This window comes from Muntiacus reevesi, chromosome 18, assembly GCF_963930625.1.
Source record: "Muntiacus reevesi chromosome 18, mMunRee1.1, whole genome shotgun sequence".
In the NCBI taxonomy this organism is placed as follows: Eukaryota; Metazoa; Chordata; class Mammalia; order Artiodactyla; family Cervidae; genus Muntiacus; species Muntiacus reevesi.
In genome coordinates, this window is record NC_089266.1 from 35,758,885 (window position 1) to 35,781,173 (window position 22,289).

Below are 22,289 nucleotides of genomic sequence, written 5' to 3' on the forward strand. Positions count from 1 at the left end.
TTTTGTGCTCCAAAATCACTGCAGTTGGTTACTGCAGCCATGAAATTAAAAGATACTTGCTCCTTGGAAGGAAAGCTATGACCAACCTAGACAGCATATTAAAAAGCAGAGACATTACTTTACCAACAAAGGTCCATCTAGTCAAAACAATGATTTTTCCAGTGGTCATGTATGGATGTGAGAGTTGGACTATAAAGAAAGCTAAGTTCCGAAGAATTGATGCTTTTGAACTGTGATGTTGGAGAAGGCTCTTAAGGGCCCCTTGGACTGCAAGTAGATCTGAGCAGTCCATCCTAAAGGAAGTCAGTCCTGAATATTCATTGAAAGGACTGATGCTGAAGCTGAAACTTCAGTACTTTGGCCACCTGATGCGAAGAACCGACTCATTGGAAAAGACCCTGATGCTGGGAAAGATTGAAGGCGGGAGGAGAAGGGGACAACAGAGGATGAGATGTCTGGATGGCATCACTGACTTGATGGACATGAGTTTAAGTAGGCTCTGGGAGTTGATGATGGACAGGGAAGCCTGGGTGCAGCAGTCCAGACACTCTTTGTGTCTGCAAAGAGTCAGACACAACTGAGCAACTGAACTGAACTTTCCAAATACAGTGCCTAATAGTGGGTTCCTTGATAACATTTAGGAAATAATATAGAATTTCATGAGAGTAGACTTGTGAAAGTATATATAAGGAAAAAATAACTTTTTTCCTTATATTTCCAGATTGCTCTTTGGTTATTATGGAAGTGCTACTCTAGTCTTTAAGCTTAAGCTGATTAGAAAGATGGCTTAATATTTTCAAATGCCTTTGGCATTAATTTCCTCCATATGTGGGTTTTTTTTTTTTTTTTTTTTTTTTTTTTACGGTGTCTCAAAGGTAAATTTCTAAAGCTGTTTGTGAAACTAATACAGCAATAGATGACCTCTGGTAGTTTGGTACAGGAATGGGTCATCTTGGGTTCCATAGTCATGTCAGACATTTTGCTCTTGCTTCGACTGTGCAGGCACTTTGCTGGGTTCTGAGTGTTCAGACACGGACAGAACACAGTACTGCCCATGGGGAGGTTTTAGTGTTTCAACCCAAGCCATCCATTCAGTGTGGTTTGTTCTTGTACAGATAGAACTAGATGAGGAGCAGAGACATCTAACTTAACTCTGGGCTCTTAACTAGGGAAGGTTAGGGTTAGGGTGCAGCGAAGTTTGTTTTAGAGCTAGTGGGGAAAGGGTGTTCAAGGAGAGGAAAGATGTACGAAGGAACAGTCATGAAAGAAAATTGTGTGTTCCAGGGAGTATGAATAGTTCATGTGACTAGGCATAGGGCATGTGAGAGTCAGGGGAGAGAGAAGAGAAAGAGTGGGGGAACATGGTGGGAAAGGAAGCTCCGAAGGGAAGGCCATGATAAGATCACTGAGGGGAGTAGTGTTGTGATGACTGAAGGGGTTTAAATTTTACCCTGAAGACTTTGGGAGGCATTTAAGGATTCTAAGTAGGGACATAATGTGATTCGACTTTCATTTTAGAAATATTTATTGTGTTAGTGTGGATTGTAGACTGGAGGATGAAGATAGATTAGAGCTAGGGAGGCCAGGGCCCTAGCTTAGAAGACATAGGAGAGGAAAAGCGTCTATTTTCAAATGGATATGAAAAACGTTTTGTTAACTGTAAAGCACAATATAGTTGTTGAGCAAGGTAATGCATCTCAGTTTTTTCTCAAATTGGCAAATACGATTCTCGGGAAAAAAAGATTATATTTAAAATTTTCTGGAGCTAGGGATTTAAAAAAATTCTATGAAAATTCTGTTATTTCCTTCTAATTGACATTTAAAATTGCATAGGTGAAAAAACTACAGGTGATGCTAAGGCAAGCAAATGATCAGTTAGAGAAGACAATGAAAGATAAACAGGAATTGGAAGACTTCATAAAGCAGAGCACTGAAGATTCAAGTCACCAGGTAAATGAGGATTTTAGAATGTGACCCGTGGGAGATGACTGAGTTGTTTAAATAAGACAGTTCTGAAAACAAAGTAATGTTTTTTCCTTGCCCTGAAGATCTGACAGTTCTGTTATTTTCCTTCAGTTAAAAATAATCTCAAACTGATCTTTCTCTGGTGTCTGTTTTGTAGATTTAAGGAAAATAACTTTTGAAATAACTGATTAGTGAATAATCTGGAGGGTCTGGTTCCTTTTTCCCCTTTGATTTTTATTAGGTTTTTCTGCTGCACAAGAAACCTGCTGACAAGAAAGATACTAGTTATCTTCTTGACTTTTTGAAAAAGTGTAGCAGGCATAGAAAAACCCCCAAGATTGACTGATTAGCTAGAAAATTAGCCAGTACGTCAGAAACCCTCACTTCCCCCCTCCACGTACTATTTTCTTTCCAGAAGTAAGTATAGCCCTAACTTTTAAAACCATTAGATCAGTTTTGTCTGCTTTTTTATTTTACAAAGTGAATTATATAGTTTGTATTCTTTTGTGTCTGTCTGTCTCCATTCAACATTGTGACGTTCCTGGTTACAAATGTGTGGCAGTTGTTATTTTCATTGTTGTAGTAGTTGTACAATTCATTATATGGCTGTATTATAATTTATGCATCTTAATGTTGATGAGCCTTTGGGTTGTATCCAGTTCTGGGATATTATGAATAATTCTACTTTGAAATTTTTGCATAGGACTTTATGCACATGTTGCTGCTGGGTATATGGCTAGGAGTGGAATGCCTGGGTCAAAATGTTCAAAATGTATGTCAACTTTTGGAGATAATGGTGCCAGAAAGTGGTTGTATGAGTTTATACTCTCCCCAGCAAAGTATGAGAAGAATTCCTGTGGGTCCACAGTCTTGGCAGACTTTGTTTTAATTATAGCTGTTTTGGTGGGTGTGTAATGGTATTTCATTGTGGCTTAGTTTGCATTGAGGTTATTTAGCATTTTACGTGTCTATTAACCATTGGGGTATTGTTGTGTGTATGTGTGAAATTACTTCTTAAGTTTTATATTTTTTAATTGGGTTGTCTTTCTCTCTTTCTCTTTTTTCGCTTGTTTTTCTCTTCAGTTCAGTCGCTCAGTCGTGTCTGACTCTTTGCAACCCCATGAATCGCAGCAAGCCAGGCCTCCCTGGAGGATCTCTTAGGGGTCCTTTACATAATCTTGTTAGAACGTTTGGTGATGTGTCCCAAATGTCTTCTACCTAGTACCTTATGTTTTTGTTATTTTAATGATGTCTTTTGAAGAAGTTATTAATTTTAATTGTTAAATTTATTGATCCTTCTCTTTATGATTTAGTGATTTTTATCGTGATCCTGGGGTTATGAAGATATTTTCATATATTTTGTAGAAGCTTCAGCGTTTATAGCTACCCACATTAATATCCAAAATCCATCTAGAACTGACTTTTATGTATAAGCTATAGATAAGGGTAAATTTTTACACATTTTTTTTCATTTGGATAGTCCATTCCTGTACCGTTTAGTGAAAAGATTACCCTTTTATCATTGCTCTGCAAGATCATCTTTGTAAACCATCAAGTGAACATACATGTGTGGGTCAGTTTCAGGACTCTGTTTTAATTGATTAGTCTATTCACCTGTTTTTGTCCCAGATTCTGTGATAGTCATTTTTTCTTTTTTTTTTTAGTTTTTATTTCTCTACCGAGAACTGTTTTTATTCATTTCAAGAGTATTTATGTTTACTCTAGGCAGCAGAGTTACAATAGCTACTTCAAAATCTTTGATAATTCCATCCTAGGTCATCATGGGGTTGGCATATGTTGATTTTCTTTCCTCTTGAGAATTGGCCACATTTTCCTGTTTCTTTCTTTGTCAAGTACTTTTACATTGATCTTGGAGATTATGAATATTTTTTTGTGAGACTGAGTTGTGTTACCCAGATTAGGTTCAGTTCATAAGGTCTGTCTTGCCTGGTGTAGTAGGTAGTTCTAATGTCAGTTCATTTTTGAAAGCCTTTGCCGTGCTCCTCTGGCTGTGTCCCTGTGTGTGTATAGCTCAGGGGTGAGTGTGAGACTTGCGCCGGTTCGCGCACAGAATTGGGGCGTCCTTGTCTCGCTTTCCCTCTCAGTAGCACTCTGCGCGTCAGCCCACAGGGGCCCTGTCCCGGCCCTGTCCCCGCCCAGTCCTGGCCCTGTCCCGGCCCTGTGCCAGCCCTGTCCCCGCCCAGTCCCGGCCCTGTCCTGGCCCTGTGCTGGCCCTGTCCTCGCCCAGTCCTGGCCCTGTCCCGGCCCTGTCCTCGCCCAGTCCTGGCCCTGTCCTGGCCCTGTCCTGGTCCTTTGCCGGCCCTGTCCCGGCCCTGTCCCGGCCCTGTGCTGGCCCTGTCCTGGCCCTGTCCTGGCCCTGTGTGGCCCTGTCCTGGCCCTGTGCTGGCCCTGTCCTGGCCCTTTGCCGGCCCTGTCCCGGCCCTGTGCTGGCCCTGTCCTGGCCCTGTCCTGGCCCTGTGCTGGCCCTGTCCTGGCCCTGTCCTGGCCCTGTGTGGCCCTGTCCTGGCCCTGTGCTGGCCCTGTCCTGGCCCTTTGCCGGCCCTGTCCCGGCCCTGTCCCGGCCCTGTGCTGGCCCTGTCCTGGCCCTGTGTGGCCCTGTCCTGGCCCTGTGATCAGAAAGACAGTGGCTCATCCTGTGCTGCTTGCTGCATCTCTTATTGCTTTACAGTTGGAGCCGCTCTCAGATTCATGCTGGCAAGAAAAGAGGAAAAAACCCCAAATAAGCAGTAAACCGCTGTATGAATTGTTTCTTCTCATTTTGATTTCCTTCCCTAAACTGTCTGCCTTTGCTTAGTTTTTAGAGTCTTCAGGTAGTTGCTTTTTGTATTTTATGCAGAAGTTTTTAGGTGTAATCGGGGGAGAGAATGGTGTTGGTGGGCGTAGTCCCTCTTGGACAGTGCCAGAAGTCTCCGTTCTCTCACATTTTTGTTTATTAGACATATCTTTCTCTTTCACCTTCATTCAGGAAGGATACTCTGGCCAGGTGTAGAATTCTGAGTACTTATGTTGTTTTCTTTCAGCACTTTGAAGTTATTATTCCATTGCTTCTGGCTTCCATGTTTCTGATGAGAAGTCAGCTATCAGTCTTATTGTTGCTCCTTTGAAGGTAAAATGTCATTTTTTCCCTAGCTCTTTAAAAATGTTCTTTTGTCTTTTGTTATTAGCAATTGTACTCTACTATATACCTCAGTGTATTTTTCTTCATATTTCTGCTGTTTGGAGTTCACGGAATATCTTGGATCTCTGAACCAGTGTCTTAAATCATAATTGGAATATTCTCAGCCATATGTCTCTTTAAAAATCTGTTTTTATTGATACAGTAAAGTGCGTAAATCTCAAGTGTACAACTTGGTGAGCTTTATTTTGTGTAAAATTTTACCAGGTAATAAATCATTATCTACATCAAGATACAGATCATTTTTAATACCTTTATGTTCTTTACTAATAAGTAAATACCCCACCTGCTGTACTTAGAGGTAGCCAGTATTCTAGCTTTTAACACTATGTTTTTAGTATTGCTTGTTCTTGGACTTCATGTGAATGGAATCATATGGTATGTAGCCTTTAGCATCCAGTCTGTGTGGTCATTATGTCTGTGAGACTTATCCATACTGTTCTGTGTATCAGTGGTTAGGTTTTTTAATGCTATGTATATTCTATAACATGATTATAGCATAATTCATTTATCCATTCTGCAGTTGAGAGATATTTGGATTGTTTCTTGTTTTTGACTATTGTGAGTGAACACACTTTCTAACATTCTTCTTGTACATGTCTTTTAGTGGACATGTGGACTTATTTCTCTTGAGTATATGTAGGTGTGAAATTATGGAGTTTTTGCATAGGTTAATTTTAACTCTACCAGTTATTTCCATTGACTGTTACTATCTTCAAATATTTTTATATGTTAGACATTAGCATTGCATCTACATGGCTTCTTTAATCTTCTTTATTTCCCATCTTTTTGTCTTTATTATTGTAGGATCACTGATTTTCTCTTCCAGTAGGTCTAATCTGTTAAACTTATTCATTGAATTTTTAATAATTTGGATAATTGATTTTTTTGGTTTATTATTTCCATTTGGTTGTTTTTATTGTTTCCATTAAATCTCTGGTGGGGCTAAATTTCTGAACAGATCAAATACAGCTATTTTAAAGTCTGTTTTTAATAACATGTGGATTCATTGTAGATCTACTTCTGTTTTGTTTTCTATCACTTCCTTTTGTTTTTTTTATCATAGTCTTTTCTTGTGCATTCTTACTTGAGTGCTAGACATTATATATGAAAATTGTTGAAATGAAATAATTTTTCTTAGAGGCAGACAACTAGTTGTGGGTCACCAATAATCCAATCATGGATCACCTTAATTTGTTTACAGGAATTGAGATTATATGCAGTTATGAAGGTAGGATTATTTTAAATTCTTTCCTTATACTCTTGGGTGTGTCCCTTTGGGGACCCGATCCAAAGTGCAGGGTGTTACCAGGGATTCCTCTGGGTAGTGGGTCTTGGACTCTTTAACTTTGGCCCCTCTTCCTGAGGCTCTGAGATGCTCTGTTCCATTTCTCAGTGTCACATCTGTTTCTTTTGGAATTGGCATGTGCTTCTGGAGAAGAGTTGTTGCAGAGGCTGCATCCGGTTCTCCAAGTGTCTTCATTCTGGTCCTTGGCTCTGTGATTATTTTTTGCCTTATTTTTGCCTGGTTTTCTTAATTCTCAGCAGAAATGTTGGTTTGCACTACCTATTTTGCCACTACTGGAGACAGAATTCTGAAAATAATCATTTTTTAAATGTCTAACCAAATTTATTTTTATTTTACCACTCTTATATACAAGTCATCAATTTGTACATAAACCCCTCATTGGGAACATTAAACTAATTCAGGGGAGTTTCTCATGTATCTGTTCTCTTAAGTACATCATCTTGGAAGACTGCAGCTAGTTCAGAGGAGATTTGTTTATCCTTTAAACTGTGTGGGTTTTTGTGTGTGTGGACAGTTTCAAAATTTTTGTGATTTTTAATTAGCTCTTTTAAGAAGAATATTTATAATTGGATCACATGGATTATTACTATGTCTGGAGACCATATAATGCATTGCTCATGTTCGGCAGTGGCTGAGCCCTGGGGACTTTGGTACTGCCTTGTGTCATCTGAAAGGCTGAGACTTTTGTACACAGTAGGTTCACACATATTTGTTGAATGATGGATGAGTGGTGTTTTATGAACTATGAAAAAAATCAATTCTGGACATTAAGCAGGAGATGGTAGAGTTAGTTTCAGAATAGCCAGATTCCTAATAGCCATATTTTCTGTGTATGATTTTTTTTTTTCTTTCAAGATCTCTGCACTTGTCCTAAGAGCCCAAGCATCGGAAATCTTACTTGAAGAGTTACAGCAGGGGTTTTCCCAGGCAAAGAGGGATGTTCAGGAACAGATGGTAAGTTAACAGTTAAATAAACATTAACTATGGTAAATATTTTGAGTAAACTCTAAGAGATCATAAAGGACAGAGGAGCCAAGCATGCTGCAGTCCATGGGGTCTCAAAGAGTAGGACATGACTTAGTGACTTAACAACAACATATTAAATGCATTCTGTCTTGAAATAATCTTTGGTGTGACTTTATCTTCCTGGCCAAAGTGGTTCCTGTTATGTTCTTCAGAACCTACAGAACATTAGTAATGAACAAGATTATGTAAAGAGATTATTCTTTTTTTAAACTTACCTCTTGATTTAAAAAAATGATCACCTTTAACTTACTTTTCTTTGATCTGAGAAATCTAAACAAAATAAACTATGGACCAGCATTTAATTTTCAGTTATAAATACAAGCTAAAAGTTAACCTCTCAAAGACCTAGGAGGTACAGCTTTTGAGCAGCTGTTGCACTTTTCCTGGACAGCTGACTTATTTAAAAAAAAAAAAAAAAACCTCAGTAATTTCATAGGAGTTATGATATGATAAAAGTGCATCATAATTGCTACAATAATGGAGAACTTCCAGAAGGCTGTCAATTTTGAGAGGAATAGAAACAGATAGCTTCCCAAAGAAGAGCTGCCTGGAACCTCTGCAGAATTTTCTCCAGCTTTGGGCCTCCTCCTCCCCAGGCAGGCTCCATTTGCCTTGTTCTTCCTTTTTCTCAGAGTTAGAGCCCTGCATCTGATGGCCCTTGTAAATTACAGCAGTGTTGGTCCTGCTGGAGTGATCCTGCAGAGTTGCCTCTTGTTCATCTCTTCCAGGGATGACAGGAAAACACACAAACCTTAGGTTGTATGGTAATTGTTTTTGAGGGGCATTGGGTCAATATAAGAATGGCCTTGAACTGACCCCTGAATACCAGCCCTGGTCTGTTGTGGAACATCTCATTCTCAACACTGACTGGAGAGAGTTTCATGTCGTTTCATTAATTAGAGACTATGAAATAATAATCTGACCTCAAAAACAGTTAAATGCTGGCAAAGTTTCATTATTCAGTTTCTTCTCTTCAGAGAAGAGTAGCTATGGTAATGGTTGGAATTTTGATATCTCCCACTGTTTGTTTTGAAAATTTTCAAACTTAGAGATGTTTATGTTTATGGACTGAACACTCATAAGATCTTCACTTAGGTTTACCAGTTAATATTTTGCCACATTTTATGTGCTTCCAGTTGTTACTCAGTCTCTTTCTTTCATATATATGGATGGTATGTAATGTACATGTGTATTTGTTTTTTTTTTCCTGAGCCATTTGAAAGTAAGTTGTAGACATCATGACACTCCTAAATATTTCAGTATGTATATTTCCAAAGACCAAAGAAATTGTTCTATGTAGTCACAATACGGTTATTATGTGCTTAAAATGTAACCACTGTCCCCCAGAGCCCTTGATTGTTTTAGTGCTGGTTTTACTTTTTGATCAAGGAACCAGTCAAAGATCACATACTGCTACTTTGTTGTCATGTCACTTTATTCTCTTTTAATCTAGAATAGTCACCCACTTCTTTTTTTTCCTTTGGCATTTACGACATTAACATTGTTAATAAGAGTCCAGACCATTTGCCTTGTAGAGTGCATTTGTCTGATTATTTCCACATGGTCAGACATTTTGGAAAGAATACTAACTACATGGATGAAATGATTCAGTGGAAAGTTCATAACAAGAGGCATGTTATGATGGGTGGTTCCGTTGTTGGTGACGTTAAGTTCAATCACCTGGTTAAGATGGGGACACAATAGTTTTAGAATGACTACATTAATATTGCTACCAACAGCAAACCTATTAAGTGAAGCTCAGCATTTCTTTGTTGGCCCTCCATGGATCCATTGGGTCCGCATATGTGGATGCAGAGGGCTGGCTGTAAGTGAGTTGAGTATCTCAAATTTGGTATGGGAGCGTGTCTTGGAACCAATACTGTGTGGATACCAAAGAACAACTGTAGTTCTTTTTACCCTGAGAATGCATCCCAGGTGAGGATTTACAGCCTGGGCTCTGTGTTCAGAGATTACTTGAACTGGTTTTTCTCTCTGTGGTTGTGTTACCAGTTTGAACACAAACAGAAGCAAATGGAGCTGTGTATTACATTTTTTATTTTCTTCTTTTTTGATTTACTTTTTTGTTTTTTGAACAAGCAACATGGTTCATAAATCAGAACTATAAGCATATGTAATCGCTTAGAAATTTCACTGCCATTCCCTCATCCTTTCATTCAGTTCCCACCCACTCCCATACATGATATTTTACAAGTATTCTTGGTTTATCTTTCTGTTTTCCTCGTTACAATAATAAACAAATATAAACATATTCTCTTTTCCCTTCTTTCATATCCAAGAGGTAGTAGAGTGCTAATATTTTGTTGTAAGTGGATTGAAATTAAGCATAAGGCACCATTCTGGTCTGAAATAAATAAGAGTCGGTAGAATTAACCAAAGCTCCTGCATGACCTTGCCTTCCCACTAGCAGCCCATTTGTCCTCCGGGATGCAGTGGGCACCTTCTGTGGGAAATCTTCTTGAACCCTCTCTGCTAACTAGGTGCCCTTTGTCCCTTTATCACTGTGGTTCCCTTGTCTGCTGCAGCACCTGTCGTGTGGTTGGTGATTCTGGGTTTGCTTGTCTTTCTCTCCGCTACTCCATGAGCTTCTCTAGGGCAGTCTGTTGGTTATCCCTGTTTCCCGTAGGCAGTAAAATGCTTGGTTAGAATAGTAGTTGCTAAACAAATGTTGAAGGTGGAGTAATCTTGTTAAGTATATGTTTAAGTTCAATGGTTAGTATTAAAAATTATCAGAAATATTTTTACAGAATTGTATCTGCAGTTGTATCTGCAATTGTATGTTATACTCAAATTAGCTGACTAACTTTTATATTGATATAAATTCACAGGAAATACCTAAAATTGTTTTATACATCAGTCAGCAGAAAAAGTAAGAACATGCTCCATTTTAAGAATGAACTCCTCAAAGGCCCTGTATTTCCTAATATTTGGGGTCCTTGGGCCGCTCACAGTGGTCCTGAGCTTGAACACATATGTATGTGATGAAAGACGAAGTCACTGCTTTCTGTTTCTCCCTACTTTGTGTGGGATGCGTGCTGTGAGGAAATAGGAGTTATCTTGGAATACGCACTGTGTTTGATACAAGTCTCAATTATGTAAACCTCTTCCATTGAGCTAGAGATGCTGGTCCTAGGGATGTGGGGGAAGAAATTCATTACCTTCAAGCTTTTGGTGGCAACAGCGGAGAATGAGCTCAGGTACTCGCTCCATTTCCTGTCCCCTTGAATACACGTAACGGCTGTAGGTCAGTCAGTCTCTGATCTGCTTTCTGTGAGTCTTACAGAGCTTTGTCATGTACCCTCCATCCTCAGCCCTTATTTCCTTTGACCTTTGTTTTTCACTGGTGCGGTTATCAGCAGACAGGATTTACCTTTCTGGCTGTGATTAGTGTCTGTTTCTATTTTAGGCAGTGCTGATGCAGTCACGGGAACAGGTTTCAGAAGAACTGGTGAGGCTACAGAAAGATAATGACAGTCTTCAGGGAAAGCATAGCTTGCATGTGTCATTACAACAAGCAGAAGACTTCATTCTCCCAGACACTATGGAGGTAACTTGTTTTCTATATGATAAAAAACGTAAACAAGTACATTTTCTGAAATATCTATAAATTCTTCTTTTTAAAAAAGTTTACAAATAACAAATGCTAGAGAGGGTGTGGAGAAAAGGAAACCCTTTTGCTCTGTTGGTGGAAATGTAAGTTGGTACAGGCACATAGAGAACAGTATGTAGGTTCCTCAGAAAACTAAAAATTGAGTTTTCATATGATCTAGCAATTCCACTCCTGGGCATATATTTGGACAAAACTGTGATTTAAAAGATACATGCACTCCTATGTTCATAACAATGCTATTTACAATAGCCAAGATGTGGAAACTACCCAAATGTCCATCTACAGCTGAATGGATAAAGATGATGTGGTACATAATATACAATGGAAAATATTCAGCCATAAAAAAAGAACAATATAGTGCCATTGGCAGCCACTTGGATGCAACTGGAAATGTGGCCAAAAAAAAAAAAAAACCAAAAAACAGACTTTACTGAGATATAATTCACTTACTAAATAACTTACCCATTTAAAGTGTACAATTCAATGTTTTAAAATATATTCTCAGATGTGTAGCCATCACCACAGTCATTTTTAGTACATTTTCATAACCTCAAAGAGAATCCCCTTACCTTTTATTCAACCCTTCCTCCCCAAGCCTTAAGCCACAGCTAATCTACTTTCTGTCTATAGATTGTCCTTTCTTTCATAAGAATGGAATCCTACAACTTGTGGTCTTTTGTGTCTGGTTTCTTTCATATATCTTTTTGTTTTCAAGGTTCATTCATGTCATATAGCATGTTATCAGTATTTCATTCGTTTTTATGACCGAATAATACTCTACTATATGGCTGTTTTGTTTATCCATTTGTCTACTAATGGATATTTGGGTTGTTTCCACTTTGGACTATGAATATATTGCCATAAACATTCATGTATAGGTTTAGATGTAGACAAATGTTTTCATTTCTCTTGGGTTTAAACCTAGGAGTGGATTTGCTGGGTCATTTCTCCACATTCTCACTGACAATCATTGTTATCTCACTTTGTGATTATCACCATCCTAGGGTGTGAAATGGTGTCTTATTGTAGTTTTGATTTCCATTTCCCTAAGGTTAATTTGCATTTCCCTAATGGCTATTGAGCATCTTTTCATATGTTTATTGGACATTTTTATATCTTCCTTGGAGAAATGCCTGTTTTAAGATCCTTTGCTTACTCTTAAATTGGTTTGTTTGCTTTTTATTTTTTTGAGTTATAAGAGTTCTTTATAAATTCTAGATTTAAGTACTTTCTCAGGTAAATAAATGATTTACAGGTGTTTTCTCCCATTTTATGGATTGTCTTTTTCATTTTCTTGATGGTGTCCTTTGAAACATAAAAATTTTTAATTTTGATAAAGTCTAATTTACCTCTCCTTCTTTTGGCTTTGGCTTTTAATGCTGTATCTAAGAATCCTTTGCCAAATTGAAGGTCTCTGTTATTCTTGCAGGATAATTGAGAAGGCACCAGAAATGAAATATTGGAAGGGGGTCTCCATGCTGGCTCCTTGTGATGTTAGGTTTTCTATATAGCACTTAGGATACAGCACACTCCTTCTGTCTTCTGATAACTTTTATAACACTTGGTCACTTCCATTCTTTTGTGGTTGGGTGAATCAGGGCTGCAAAGCCTGAAGTTTCTTGAGACATAACTATCTCAACTTTTTCCAGCCTTTATATTCATGTTTAAAAATCTTTCACTATATGAAAAATATCATCTTGGGCTAAACCCAAGTAAACATAAATTGAATAGGCAAAGATGAGATTTCATAAAGCAACTCTCAGAAGAATATTTCTTGTAAAATCTTTTGGTCTTTTTTTTTAAAAAAGAAATTTATAATTGTTAAATTTTTAAAAGTCAGATATTACAGAGATTTATAGCTTTGTAAGTAACAATGTTTCCTAATCCTGCCCTACAGATTAATCCCCTACTGTTTGGACCTCATTCTGTTTTCCTGTATAGATGTTAACATGATTTTTTTGTGTTCTTATTTACTTCTTTACACAGGCTCCATTGCCTGCCCTTCCTTTTAGCTCCTTGCTGTCTCCCTCTCCTTTCCCTGCCCTCCCCCAACCTGTGGTCTCAGCTCAGGTTACAGACACTCTGAAGAGCCCTCTATCCTTTCTGAACTGGTGACTGATATCATCAGGGAGAAAGTTTTGGGATCCTGTCTACTTTTGCTATCAGTATACCACTTTCCTTGTCAAACTTTTCTCTTGGCAGGAAAGATTCCTCTCTTCCATGTTCTATAGAGACTTTTAGTAACTAGATTTTTAAGAAGTTCCCAGAATCCTTGAAGGTTATAACCAGTCTAGCTTGTAAAGCTTGATTCTTTAATAAATCTTAATGAAATTTTTCTTGATACAGATTTTCAATTACTTTTTTTTCCCTGCTGTTCTTTAATTTATATACATTTGGTAGTTATCTAAGAATCCCAGTTTTTACTGTAAGGTTGCTTTAGGATATAATTGGGAGGGTTTTTAGAAGAAGACAACTACAATTTAGGGAAAAAGTAAAATAAGACTTAAACTGAATTTATTACAGAAAAACAGCTGATCATCTTGGAAAGCCTCTCATTGCGTATTTGCCTCAGACCTGACAGTACTTTGCCTTTGTGGTAGATGTTCAACAAGTGTTTATTTGAATGAATAAATAAATAAATAAATAAGTATATTTTGTCATCTTGGAGTTCACACTTGCTTTTGAGTTTCAGTCTTTTTGGTCCTCATTCACTAACTCCTCTCAAATTTAAGCAGGTAATAGTGGAAGTGTCTAAACTATTCATAGTGAACCCCACATTGTAAGTCATCCAACATTTAAATTTTTACATTTATGAAACAGTTTTGAGGGAAAAACACATAATTCACAATATACAGTTTTTGGTTGGCAATGTTATCTTATTTCTGTAACATACTGAATATTAACATGGCATGACACCTGCCTCTTGAAGCCAAGAACGGGTTGGGTTCAAAGTCCTGAGTTTTGAACTATCTAAAATAATATCTGAAGTTCTGGTTGCAGAAAATCTTTAGTTTTTTTTGTTTATTTTCTTTCACCCTTAAAAACCCAATAACTATTTGTTTCTTGGATCCAGGCACTCCGGGAGTTGGTATTAAAATACCGTGAGAATATCATTAATGTGCGGACAGCAGCAGATCACATGGAAGAAAAGCTGAAGGCTGAAATACTTTTCCTGAAAGAGCAGATTCAAGCAGAACAGTGTTTAAAAGAAAACCTTGAAGAAACTCTGCAGCTAGAAATAGAAAACTGCAAAGAAGAAATAGGTGAAGATAAAAGTGATGTAGTTTAGAATTGGAGGCACTAAATAAAACTTCTCTCTGGTTATGAGAAGTAGTAATGGTCTTGGAATGTAGAAAACAAAAAGTATAGGAAGGAATTAAGTAAGGACTCAGTCCCTTTTCCCACATGTTCTGATATAGCCCCTGATAAGGAGTTTAAAAAAAAACCCAAACATCTTTTTAGGAGCTCTGGGGGCCTCTCTGGCAGTTACTAAATAGACAGGGAACTCAGGACTTGAACCCAGACGCTGGAGCCTGTGAGAAGACGGGTGGCAGTTCCTCCAGAACTTAGAATTGTTAACAGACTTCTGCCAGCGTTACCCGGGCCCCACCCCACCACATAGTGAAGTGTCGGTATTTGAGGCAGAGATAGTTTATGCCATGGTGTTCATTTGCGTGCGCTCTGACTTTGACATGAGCTTGAATGTTATGCTGATTGGTTGGGGATAATTGTGAGAAGGGATGTTGGTCCCCCACCACCACCCTACCCACTGTGTTCAGTACATTTGACTCCTTTCGTTCTGAGATTGAGCTATGGTACAAAAGGGCATTTTAAGATTTAAATGCAAAATAATCAATAAATGCTGACATGTCTCCTTTTTTCCTCCTAGCTTCCATCTCTAGCCTAAAAGCTGAATTAGAAAGAATAAAAGTAGAAAAAGGACAGGTGAGTTTCATGAGTTTGAAATTGATTCTGTCAGCAGCTAGTAGGTATTTATTGAATCCTACTGTGCTAGACTCAAGGAATAAAGTATAGTTAGAACATAGTCCCTGCCTTCAAGGAACTCCCGGGAAAAGTATAGTGGAATATGACGGAATATAGTGGCTGATGACGGTAGAGACCATTTGGTGAGAGCCTGCTCTGTGTTGGCAGGAGGAGATACAGGGAAGACTGAGATGTGACTTAGTCTGGAGCTTCCACTGTGGTGGGAAGACAGGCAAGGCATGGTCTTTTCTTTAAAGGATATTTATTTGGCTGGTTTAAGTGACTGCGCTGGGCCTTAATTGTGGCATGTGAGATCTAATTCCCTGAACAGGGATTGATCCTTGGCCCCCTGTATTGGGAGCATGGAGTCTTAGCTACTGGACCACCCAAGGCATGGTCTTAACATGACACGTACTTAAAGCTACCATGGAAATACGTATGAAGTCTGTTACAAACAGGAAGTGATGTTTTCCACTTGCTTAGTCTCCGTCTCTTAAGACATCATGAACACCTTCTGGTAAATGACCCATTCAGCTCACTGGCGTCATAATTTCTTGAATCAGTGAACTTTACTGCATCTAGCCACACCTTCCTTGCCACACTCCTGCTTGCACCTTGCTGCACTTCTGACGTCACACTCCAGGCTCATATCTCTTGACCTCAGTCTGCCATCTTTCTAGCCCTTTATCCTATAGGTTTATCTGTCTGAGAACGTCATTCAAACCTTCCTCCTCTTTTGGTTTTAGCAGCTTCCTCATGACTTTGCTTTCTTTGCTTCTAAGCGGCATCTGACAGGGCTTGTCTCTTTATCTAGTCTCCCCCCAGTGCCTGCAAGCCCTCTCGTCCCTTGTCCTTCTGCTGACCTTATTGATATGCCCAACTCCAGACTAATCCTGGTGTCCACCTTCTCTGCCTCTTGGACCACTGGAAGGAGTAACATGCCTGCTCCTGCTGCCACATGCTGCTCAGTAGCTTTTCATCTGTTCTTAGTTGTTTCCTTCCATTCCCTGCAGTGGTTGTTCAGTCACCACTCACCTCACCTCTTGATGGCCTTGTACCCCTATCATAAGCAGGACCATCTTCAGCTCTTGCCTCTGCAGTAACATGTTTGCTTTTTCCCTCCCAGCCTTCTCTTTCTTGCATCTTAAGAAAGGATGATGACCTGATTCTGACCAGTCTTCTGTCACTGCACATGTGCTTTGACTTAACCACTCATGTCTTTTCCTGGCATCTTTGCTGTCTTCCTCTTTCACTGTGGGCCTTGAACTTCTACGTGTTGATTGGTTTTTTCCATTTTGCATAACCACGCTCAGAGGTCTCCTAGTAAAGAGGGGAGAAGTTTCTCTTTGAATTGCACTTCTTTCTCCAGCTACTGATCTTTCTTTTTCCTTTTATGCCCAGAGTTCTTGAAAGAGTCATCTCCACTATCTGATCTCCCAGTCATTCCTCCGCCCACTGCCATCTGGCTTCGGCCCCCCTGTGCTGTCAAGGTTGTGCTGGCAGGAGTCGCCAGTGTCCCAGTGTGTCTGTCTCTCCCACTCCCACTGTTTGGGTTGACTTCAGCGCTCACCTGACTCATTGTAACAGTGTAACTTCTTTCCCTGACTCCAAAATGTATCCCTTTCCAATTCATTTTTGTATTGAAACCAAGGTGATCTTTAAAGATTATAAACTTGACTGTGAGCCAGTCTGGTTTAAGACCCTTCAGTAGTTCCCGTAGCCCGGCGGGGCTCCCCTGCCTCTCGGGCCTCAGCCTCCAGGGCCAGCACCCTGTGCTGTGAGGTAGCAAGAACTCAGCTCAGTTCCATAACTCATTATTTATGTCCACTCCCTCCTTTTGGAGTCTCTCTCTCCACCCTCTCCCCTTTACAACCCCTTTAAGGGTCAGATGTCATCTCTTCAAGGAAGCCCTTGCCAACTTTTCTGGCAGAATTAAGTGTTTCTTCATCCATGTTCATATGCCAGTTAACTTACATGTCTGTCTCTCCTGCAGCAAGTAGGAGGTACCTAATAAATGTTTAATAAAAGAAACAGTAGGTCTTGAAGAATAAACTGAAAATCCACAGATACCAGAGGGCAAGGAGAGGATTCCAAGCATAGCCAGTGTCCAGGGCCCTGGAGGATGAGCATTTGGGTGCAGCTCTTCAGGCCGCAGGCTCCTCTGGCAGGTGTGGTCACCTGCAGGGAGCTTCTGTGTTTCAGCTTTTTCCTTCTTAATTTTACAGTTGGAGTCCACATTAACAGAGAAGTCTCAACAGCTTGAGAGTCTTCAGGAGATGAAAATGACATTGGAAGAACAGCTGAAGAAAGAAACTGCTGCTAAGGTGAAACATTTTTGTTGGTAGTTTCATTTAAACAAAACAAAAAACAGGGACTTTCCGGTGGTTCAGTGGCTACTAAGACTGCACTCCCAATGCAAGGGGTCCATGTTCAATCTCTGGTCAGGGGACTAAATCTGACCTGCCACAGCTTTGTTTGCATGCCACAACTAACACCTGGCCCAGCCTAATAAATAAATAATATTAAAAAAAAAACCCACAACAATGTAAAGGATGTAGGATCACATCTTCCCTGTTTAAAAAAAAGTCCTGCTCCTTTGATAGAGCCCCCTTCTGAAAGCTGGCAACTCTCTGCTTCAGGGAGAAAATGGATTTCTCTCTTCAGAGCTGGGTTAGGTCTCCGCACACTGCCAGTGTGTGCCAGGGTCTGTCACAGGCCCTGCTGGCTGAAGGCCATGAACCAGACTTGGCACCATCGAAGCCAGACACTGCTTTGGAAGTGCCATTCCATTCGATTGATTTTATCCAATAGTGCATTGAATTGTATTTGCTGCCCACAATTCTGATTAGTCTTGTTAGAATAAAAGTGCATGGGGCTAATTGTGGGGGAAGTTTGCTTTCAGGGGGGCTGTGGTCTGATCTTTAAGTGTAAAAATGTTGTGTTTGTGTTTTTTGATAGTTCTTTGTTTTTAGAAAGGCTCACATGCACGGGTCCTGGTGGAGTTTCTGTCAGGAAGACTGGAGATAGCCGGGCTGCCTAAGGCTGACTCAGAGAGGATTTTCCTGGCAGATGCTTAACTGTCGTGATTGTCAGAGAAAAGCCCTAAAGTTTCTCTCCCTGTTGCTATGATAGCTGTTGATCTTAACAGCAGCTGCTTTTTGATGATTAATCATTATCAGTGGGCTGCTGGGGGTGAGAGGTGGGGCCTGCACTTTCATTTAATTTGGCTCTAATACTTGATTCATTTTAGGATCTAGAGCAGGTAGCTTAAGCAGCTTGCCTTGTGAAGACAGAAATAAAGGGAGACGAACAGGATACGGAAATGTGACAGGCACCATCTTTCCTCCCTCACAGTAGGAAACAAGTGCTGCCCAGGTTTCCTCAGTGACTGACCTGTGGCTTTCAGCATTAATCCTCATTCAAAACTTGTATTTTTTAGGTTACTGTCGAACAACTAATGTTTGAAGAGAAGAACAAAGCCCAGAGGTTGCAGACTGAACTAGATGTCAGTGAACAAGTGCAGAGGGATTTCGTAAAGCTTTCTCAGACCCTTCAGGTGAGGCATTTGGGAAACCTAGATGGAACACCAAGGAGGCACTTTCAGGGTTATTGGCTTCTAGGAGAATTTTCTAATCCCTGACTCAACCTCTGACAAAACCTAGAAGACTAGAGACTATGGCTGCCCCTGCCCCATATTCCTGCCTGGTCATCTCAGCTGGAAACCTGTCCCTCCAGTGTTCCTCACACTTGTCCCCTTTTCTTCCTCCTCGCTGCCCTTAAGGGTGGTGTGTAAAGCCCTTACATGGTATGTAAGACTTTTCCCAACCAGGCCTATCTCTCTACACCTTACATTTTATACTGTTATAATTTTTAAAAACTATGTATGGTTCCTTGCACCCAACATGGTGTTCCCTCTGGAAGCATCCTTGTCTCACTGTGCCCTTGTTCCTTCTTCCAAGGCCCTGCTGATTGCTCGCTGTTTCCTCCCCGTGGGGCCTCTGAGTCCCCAGGCATAGCGTTTAGTGTATTGTGCTGAAATCTGTAAAGCTTGTTGTTCCCTCAACTGAACGGTGGCTTCTCAGGGATCAGGTCTCACTCACCTTACACTGGGTCTGTTACACAGCAGCTTTGGGGAAGTAGTTTTTAGTTTGTTTTTAATCTTTTAAAAACTTACTAATTGAAGGATAGTTGCTTTCCAGTATTGTGTTGGTTTCCTCCAACATCAACATGAATCAGCCATGGGTATACATACGTCCCCTCCCTCTTGAACCTCCCTCCCGGGAATTTTTTGAATTTAATTGTTCTTGCTGCTTTCTTCGAAGTAACTTGTCTCTGGTTTAGCTGAAATAGAGATTAACTCACCAATCACAGTAAACCACAAAGTCAAGCAAGAGCCACCTGCACTTACATCACTGCGTTATTTCTCTAGGTGCAATTAGAGCGGATCCGACAGGCGGACTCCTTGGAGAGAATCCGGGCAATTCTGAATGACACCAAACTGACAGACATTAACCAGCTCCCCGAGACATGACACCCTCATGGCAGGACTCTAGCCTGCACTTTGGGTTTTTAACTCATCTTTAGAGCAACATTAATTATTATTTAACTCTTAACTGAAGAAGAAGTCACACACACAAAAAGGAAGACTGGAGAAATGTTTAATTCTAGTGGGAGGAGACTGTGCAGCACAGGAACAGCAAACAGCCAGGGTAATTTGCAGCAAAAAGACCTTTCAAACGGGAACACTAACCAGACTCCAGACTGGATTCCAGGGAGTGTGGGATCAGACTTGGTGACGGAGAAAGTGCTGTTTCCTTGCCTGCTTCATCTGACATTTCCCTGCCCTAAAGCACCCTTCTAATAGTGTTTGAAATGACATTTCCTGTTCATAGATATTGGAAGAGAGAACTTTTTTTCCTGTTGTTTAGAGTTAATCAGTAACAGTATTCAGCTAGCAGACAGGTGTAGTATGTGGTATGAATATTTTATATTAAAATATGAAGTTTGAGAGCAGGCCATTGGCTAGTGACTGTATTTCCTAGCTCAGTGTATTTTTTTTAAACCATTTTATCTTGCGTTGGAGGACCTTAAATGCTACTGAAACTTGCCTGAGAACCATAAGACGGTGGCAAACAAAACCAATTCAGTTGGAACTGAATTAATTATGAGAATTTGAAAACTTGGCTGGGGCTATATGTATTGGAAGTTGAGGTTAAAGGAAAAGCACAAGAAACTGTTTGGAAGCACTTTTTCTGCTACCTGGTAAATTTCGTGGACCCACAGGTACCAGGGTCAAGCTGAACCCGCACCGTCTACTCTTAAAAACTGTTTTAGTTACTGGATCAGTGGAAGAAATATTAATAAAACAAGCTATGTCTGACAACACCTAGTATAAATGTATAAGTCTGCTGCTTATTTTATTTTCAACTTGAATAGTGGATTTGAGTACTATTTGTTTCAAAAGTGTCAGATGCAAAAATGGTGATAACTAGGTTTGGCAGATACCTGTTTTGTATTTTTCTTTTGTATTTTAGACCTGGAGTGTGATGATGCTTATGGTGAAGTTGGGGGAAACCCACCTAGTTCATCAGTTTGGAAATCTGCTTTGTCATTTGTATGAGGTTAAATTCCGTTCCTGTGTGGAGAAGGCATCAGTGGACAGGTTGTCTTTGCCGTAGCCTTATGAAGTGTTGCAGAAAGCACAAGAATGGATGTGTGTTCACTGTTTACCTGCAAGTACTGTTAGCCGGTGGAAGGCTATGCTGTTTTATCAATAATTCATCATACAGGTGGTTCAAAAGTAAAACTCTTGTTTTCAAGTACTTTTTGTGATTGGTGGTGTGTAATGATGAATTCTTGAAGGAACTATGTGGGAATTAAGTGGATTAGGTAGATTTTCTGGCTCAAGTAAACCTACAACTTGAATTGTCTTTGTTATAAATGAAGTCAAACTAGTCCTAAAGATCTTTATTTCTGTCTTCCATAAGACAAGATATGGCCTACATACCTCATTCCTTGGGCTACTGCTGTAGTCTTACAGTCATGATTATGAATTTGAAAGTAAATACTAATTATGGAAATAGTGCTATAGGCTTGCATGAATGAAATATCTTAATTGGTTTAAAGTTCTTTTGTATAAAGGGGTACTTGGTTTCCTTTAAAGGAAACATGTATCCTCATGAATTACAGGGAATTTTTATTATTTCCAAAAATGCAATCACTTTAAATTATGTAAGATCAGTTCCTTGGATAAACTCCAAGCTCATTTGTTTTAGATTATTAAAACTGGCACTGTAGTAAATCAAAGTGAATAATTCATAATCTTCCTGAATGAACTATAGCTCCCAGGGAACTGCTAGGCTGAAATTGGGCACCTTTCTCATGTTTTTCTCCAAAAGATGGTTCTGGGTCAATAAAATCATGATTAGGAAAATGTTAGCAGTCTTTACAGTGGCAGATGCAAATTGTTGGAACCCACTTTTTTGAGGAAAAATCTGCTAGAAAAACACAAACAGATTAGGTTTTGTTAACAATCTCTTGTATGAAACACCTCTTTAAACTGGGTTTTCTGTATAAATGGGAAACTGATTTGGAAGGCAGTGTTTAGCCCTCCAAGACAAATGAAAAGGTTGGGTTTCATAAGTGTTCCTGTGTTTGTATTCAGTCCATGTACACATGTTCCCACGCATGTCTAACCTGATTTTACCCCTTACCTGTAACCTACCTTACCATGTGGCTTTTCATCGGCAGTCACTTATCCATTTCTAGGCAGGTATAGTATTACCTTTCAGAACTCATATTTGGCAGGTATAAAAATATTACCTAAAGCTAAAGGACAAAATCATATACTGTATACCAAGCTCGCTCTCTCTCCATTTGAGATCCTACACGTGCACCTCACACCCAATCAGTGACATGTACCGGGACACAGCACAGCCCAACTCAGCTCTGAAAGGTAATACTGCCTGTCATGGAAGTGAGCCAGCGGTAGCCTTGCAACCGTGGAGCCTGAGTTCCGCTCTGAGCAGATTTCAGGTATAACCATTTGTTAACTGTACTGGAGGTGTGTCCTTAAGAAGAAAGTGTTCAAATTAAAAAAAGCTGCTGCCTAGTATACTGTGTGGCCTTTTTCTTTGAATCTGAGGGTTCTGTCTCTTCAGAGTCACATTTCTGGTGTTGCT

General features: G+C 39.7%; 1 protein-coding gene across 5 annotated transcripts in view; it reads left to right on the forward strand.

Annotated features, from left to right (window-relative positions):
• The window catches only part of RABEP1 (rabaptin, RAB GTPase binding effector protein 1), an 89,233-nt gene extending 67,014 nt beyond the window's left edge, over positions 1 to 22,219 (forward strand). For 3 of the 5 annotated variants that reach the window (XM_065908532.1, XM_065908537.1, XM_065908535.1), the window contains 8 exons: positions 1,834 to 1,950; positions 7,326 to 7,424; positions 10,921 to 11,061; positions 14,198 to 14,387; positions 15,014 to 15,069; positions 17,334 to 17,432; positions 18,548 to 18,664; positions 20,643 to 22,219. In XM_065908532.1, coding sequence (XP_065764604.1) covers positions 1,834 to 1,950; positions 7,326 to 7,424; positions 10,921 to 11,061; positions 14,198 to 14,387; positions 15,014 to 15,069; positions 17,334 to 17,432; positions 18,548 to 18,664; positions 20,643 to 20,786 — 963 coding nt within the window. In that variant the 3' untranslated portion in view covers positions 20,787 to 22,219. Of the gene's footprint in view, positions 1 to 1,833; positions 1,951 to 7,325; positions 7,425 to 10,920; positions 11,062 to 14,197; positions 14,388 to 15,013; positions 15,070 to 17,333; positions 17,433 to 18,547; positions 18,665 to 19,537 lie in introns of all 5 variants that reach the window. The other 2 variants (XM_065908533.1, XM_065908536.1) reach the window with 1 other exon arrangement.
• The last annotated feature ends 70 nt before the right edge of the window (positions 22,220 to 22,289 follow it).